Below are 4,382 nucleotides of genomic sequence, written 5' to 3'. Positions count from 1 at the left end.
CCATAAAACCCAACTGCTTCTCCAGATAACTCTTTTGAATCATCACTACTGTAAATTATCACTACTAGATAATCTGCTTACTCTTGTTTTTTACTAAAGTTAACCTGTTGAAATTAAAATTTTGATTGAGGGAAAGGTGGGGATGGTTTTGTGATGTAGGGGGCAATTAACAGGAGAACATTTCAGCTGAAACTTTAGAACTCAGCATGAAAATTACACAAGGCCCTGCCTAAGATGGGATGAAAAGGGATAAAATGAGTTAAAATTTAAAAAAATGAAAATTACTTCCCTGTCATTTTACTTAAAAATCATATTAGAGCGGATCTGAAAAAAAAAGCTAAAAAGCTAGAATCAACTTCCAAACTATGCTAAGGCATAGAACATAGTCATCTCTGCATTACTTCAACAGATCTGTCACCTCTGATTACAATCATGTATTACATATAAATTATATTATTACAAGCCATATAATTTCCTTAAAGGTTCAGTAGCTTTAGAGTCTTATTGAGGTTCTGAATAAAGCCCAAACTGTCATTAGATTGTGATCACTTATTTTCTTCCATAGGTTTAACATAAAATTACTCCAGTAAAATACTGGGAGAATTTGGACTCAAGCCTAAGGAGTTTTCATTAGAAATCAAAATGAAGCAGCAAAATGTCCTGTGGCAGGTGGGAAAAGAATTCAAGTGGGTAGCTGGAGAGTGGCATGCATGGCACTTCCCTGGCAGTGGTCATATTTCTATTGAGAGGTCAGCATGGCTATTTTTACTACCAGTGGCCTGGCTATAAAGTATAAAGACTTGTTATTTCATTTTTTTTTTTTTTTGGTCTTTTTGAGACAGGGTCTCCCCGCTGTCCTAGAACTCACTATGTAGACCAGGCTAGCCTTGAACTCACAGAGATCTGCCTGCCTCTGCCTCCCAAGGGTTGGGGCTACAGGCCTGCCCCCCCACGCCGGGCACGTGATTTTTTTTTTTTTTTTTTTAATCAGCGTTATTGGCCATCAAATTCTTCACACCCAGGTTTGCGCAGGTCCGGGATACTCTTTCTACTGAGCTACAAGTCCAATTGGTAACATTTTATTAGAAACAAATAACAAGCAGTCAGGTTGTCTTTGTCTTAAGAATTTCTGGGTTTCGTCCTTGGAGGAGGTCAGGATCTTCCCATGGCCTCGGGCCTCGAATATTCTTCCAATCTTCAAAAGTGGAATCCTTTATTTTCTATAGAACCACAAAAATTAAAGTAAGCATATTAGTATAGGAGTCCCATGGCTTTTATGAGGTCATTACTGAGGGATGAGCAACTGAGAAGAAAAATCCAACAAGCTGGCCCTCAGTTACAACTGTAGCAAATAAATCACCCTTAAACCAAGCACAGTAATTTTTAAAAATCCTACTTCAAGGCAGAGGCAGGCGGATCTCTGTGAGTTCAAGGCCAGCCTGGTCTACACAGTGAGTTCCAGGATAGCTGGAGCTACAGGGAGACCCTGTCTCAAAAAGACACACACACAAAAAAATCCTACTTCTTAGGGTTTAGAACTTTTCTTGATGTTAATGCCTATCTTTCTCCCATAATAACAAACTATTTTCTGTATTTTATTTATTATTTTTCATTTACGTGTATGAGTGTATTGCCTGCATGTGTGTAAGGGCACCTATGTCGTGCAACGCCCACAAAGGGCAGAAGAAGGCATCAGATCCCCTGGAACTGGAGTTACGGACAGTTGTTAGCTGGTATGTGGGTGCTGGGAATTGAACCCAGATCCTCTACAAGAACAGCCAGTGCTCTTAACCACTGAGCCATCTCTCCAGCCCCCATGAGCCATCTCCCAGGCTCCATAATACCAAACTATTGATAACAACAAAGGGGTCTACATAGTCCAATTTTGAAACCACAAAGAAAAGGGAAGAGACTAGGGAAAACAAGTGTAAACGTGAAGGCTGATCTATCATAAAACCAAAAGGTTAGTATGGATAATGGTAGAAAACGAGAAGAACAAGGTAGAGCCCCTGAAGTCTTCTATGGGGAAGAGACCAGTCCTAGATGACTTATCCTTCACCTGAGAAAGAAGACTGGGCTTAAAAAAGAAACTCTCCACAGGTAACATGAGGAAAATGCTTTCAGTAATCAAAACTAGATTCAACTATAATTCAGACCATCCTAACTTCATTAGCCTGAAGTGTTCCTCAAACACAGGGGAAGGTAGGATAAAAGGAAGGAGCAGAAAAGGTTCTTCACCCTTCTCCTCACCATCATTCTGTTACTTCTATATCTGCCTCTTTGTTCTGGAAAACTGAGTACGCTGGAAAAGAAGAGGCTAGGAGAACAATGGATCATTTATATCCAAACAGAGAGAGAATCGTGTAGGTTTGCCTTGATATTTAGATACTAGCTATTACTCTTTTACTGACTAGCTAAGTAATCTTTAGCAAATGGAATAAGCATTAATGCCCTCATAAGTGATCATGAAAAGGCGGGAAAAAATATTTTATATTCAGTTCTTAAATTCTATGGTTTCTAAAAGAATTACAAGGAAAATTTACTCCCAGACAAACCCTTCTTAGCATCACTATTGGTATAGAACTTATATATCATCAAGCGGCAGGTCAAGTTTTTGAACAAATAATAGGAAAGCAGTAAATGGAAACTTTTTTGTAAAGTCAGGAGTGTGTATTAAATATATATGGACATATAAAATGCCTATTAGCATGTAAGAAGAGAGTATTTTTCAAGTGTGGTTATAAAATGATCTAAAGTTATTAAAAGGTACCTAAAGGTATTAAATTTTTTGTTTGGTTTGTTTGCTTGAGGTAGAGTCTATATAGTCCAGGCTAGAGTTGAATTCACTATGTAGTCAAGGTTGGTCTTGAACTCGCAGCGTCCTCATGCCTCAGCCTCCCCAAGGACTGATGTTACAAGTATTACATGTTGTATTACACGGTGCTACCATGCCTGGCAAAAAGTTTTAATAAAGTAATGGCCAGTATTCAGATACATTAAGGTATACATGTTTATGAGAATTTAAAATAGTTCTTAAGGTGAGAAGTAAGGTTGACAGGACAAATTGATATAAGCATGTTGTCCTTAGAGATCATTTAAAGAAAAGTTTCCTTGTAGAACTTCTGTAAAGCATGCAGATTGGCTGACACATACATGTGTTAGGTAAGACCCATGACTTGCCATTTAACAGCCACTACCATAGGACTGAATGAGGAACATAAGAAACAGTGAGGAACATGGATCAAGATGCTGGATTTCAGTTCTGCTGGAGTCAGACCACTCCAGCTGCCCTGGCAGCCAACTAAGACTCCTAAAAAAGGCTGTTTTTGCTCAAGAATAAGAATTAACTTTACACTTATCCTAACAAATTCAAAACCAAGCCCTTATAACATCTTCTGGGGAGAGTTTGCACTAAATAGTCACAGGGGCCTAGGAAACAACATAGCTTTTCCATAGATCCTCCTCACAAAACCAAACCAAATTCAAAATGATCAACTGATAATTTAAATTGGTGGATAAAGTGAAAACCAGCACTCAGAAGCCTCATCAATGTACTATCCCTCATACCTACCTTTCAATAAAGGTGATGCAGACATACAAAGAAATTAGAAAATAGGATCCAGGTAAAAAGTGAACAAATTGGGGGGTGGGTGGAGAGAACATGTCCTTCACCAGATCCTGTAACATTTGCTATTCAACTTTTGTTTTTTTAAATTTGATAGGGAAAAAAAATGACACCTCATTTTAACCTAAACAAATGTTTCTAGTATAGTAAGTTGATTCTTTTACATTAATTAATATTTTTCATAACTAGTCATGTAATATTATCTTTTCAAGTTTTCTTTTTTAAGAAATATTTAAAAATATTTTATCATTTTTATTTTATGTGAATGCATGTATTGCCTGCATGCGTGTAAGTGCACCCATGTCATGCAATGCCCGAGAAGAGCAGAAGAGGCTGTCAGATCCCCCGGAACTGGAGTTACAGACGGTTGGTAGCCACCATGTGGGTGGTGGAAATTGAATATGGGTCCTCTGCAAGAACAACCCATGTTCTTAACTGCTGAGCCACTGCTGTAGCCCCTAGGCTTTCTTTTTTAACTTGTGACTTTATATGCAACTTTGTTTTTGGCTAAACTTTAAAACTGTTATGTATAAACTCATTCTTCTTCATACAAGTTCTGGGCTTTATATATTTAAGTAGGCTTTTCTGATTTAATACCACAAAAAACTGCATTTTCCTCCTACTACCTTAAGCATTTTGTTTATTTGTAATTCTTGATATTTATTTATGGTTTTATAAACAGGGAACCATCTTTTCAAATTATTACACAGGTCAATACAGTTTGAGCCTTTCTAAGCCCTGAATCTGAAATCCAAAA

General features: G+C 37.6%; 1 protein-coding gene across 1 annotated transcript in view; it reads right to left on the bottom strand.

Annotated features, from left to right (window-relative positions):
* Positions 1 to 1,057: 1,057 nt before the first annotated feature.
* Positions 1,058 to 4,382, bottom strand: part of LOC103744200 (cytochrome c oxidase assembly protein COX16 homolog, mitochondrial) — a gene marked incomplete at its 5' end in the record, with an annotated part of 21,261 nt that continues 17,936 nt past the window's right edge. Inside the window, one exon of the mRNA XM_008845919.2 lies at positions 1,058 to 1,220. Coding sequence (XP_008844141.2) covers positions 1,104 to 1,220 — 117 coding nt within the window. The remainder of the gene's footprint in view (positions 1,221 to 4,382) is intronic.

The sequence above is a fragment of the Nannospalax galili genome, unplaced genomic scaffold, assembly GCF_000622305.1.
Source record: "Nannospalax galili isolate Female #2095 unplaced genomic scaffold, S.galili_v1.0 scaffold42, whole genome shotgun sequence".
NCBI lineage: Eukaryota > Metazoa > Chordata > Mammalia > Rodentia > Spalacidae > Nannospalax > Nannospalax galili.
The sequence above is the reverse complement of the archived record's forward strand: the minus strand, read 5'-3'. Positions and strand labels throughout refer to the sequence as shown.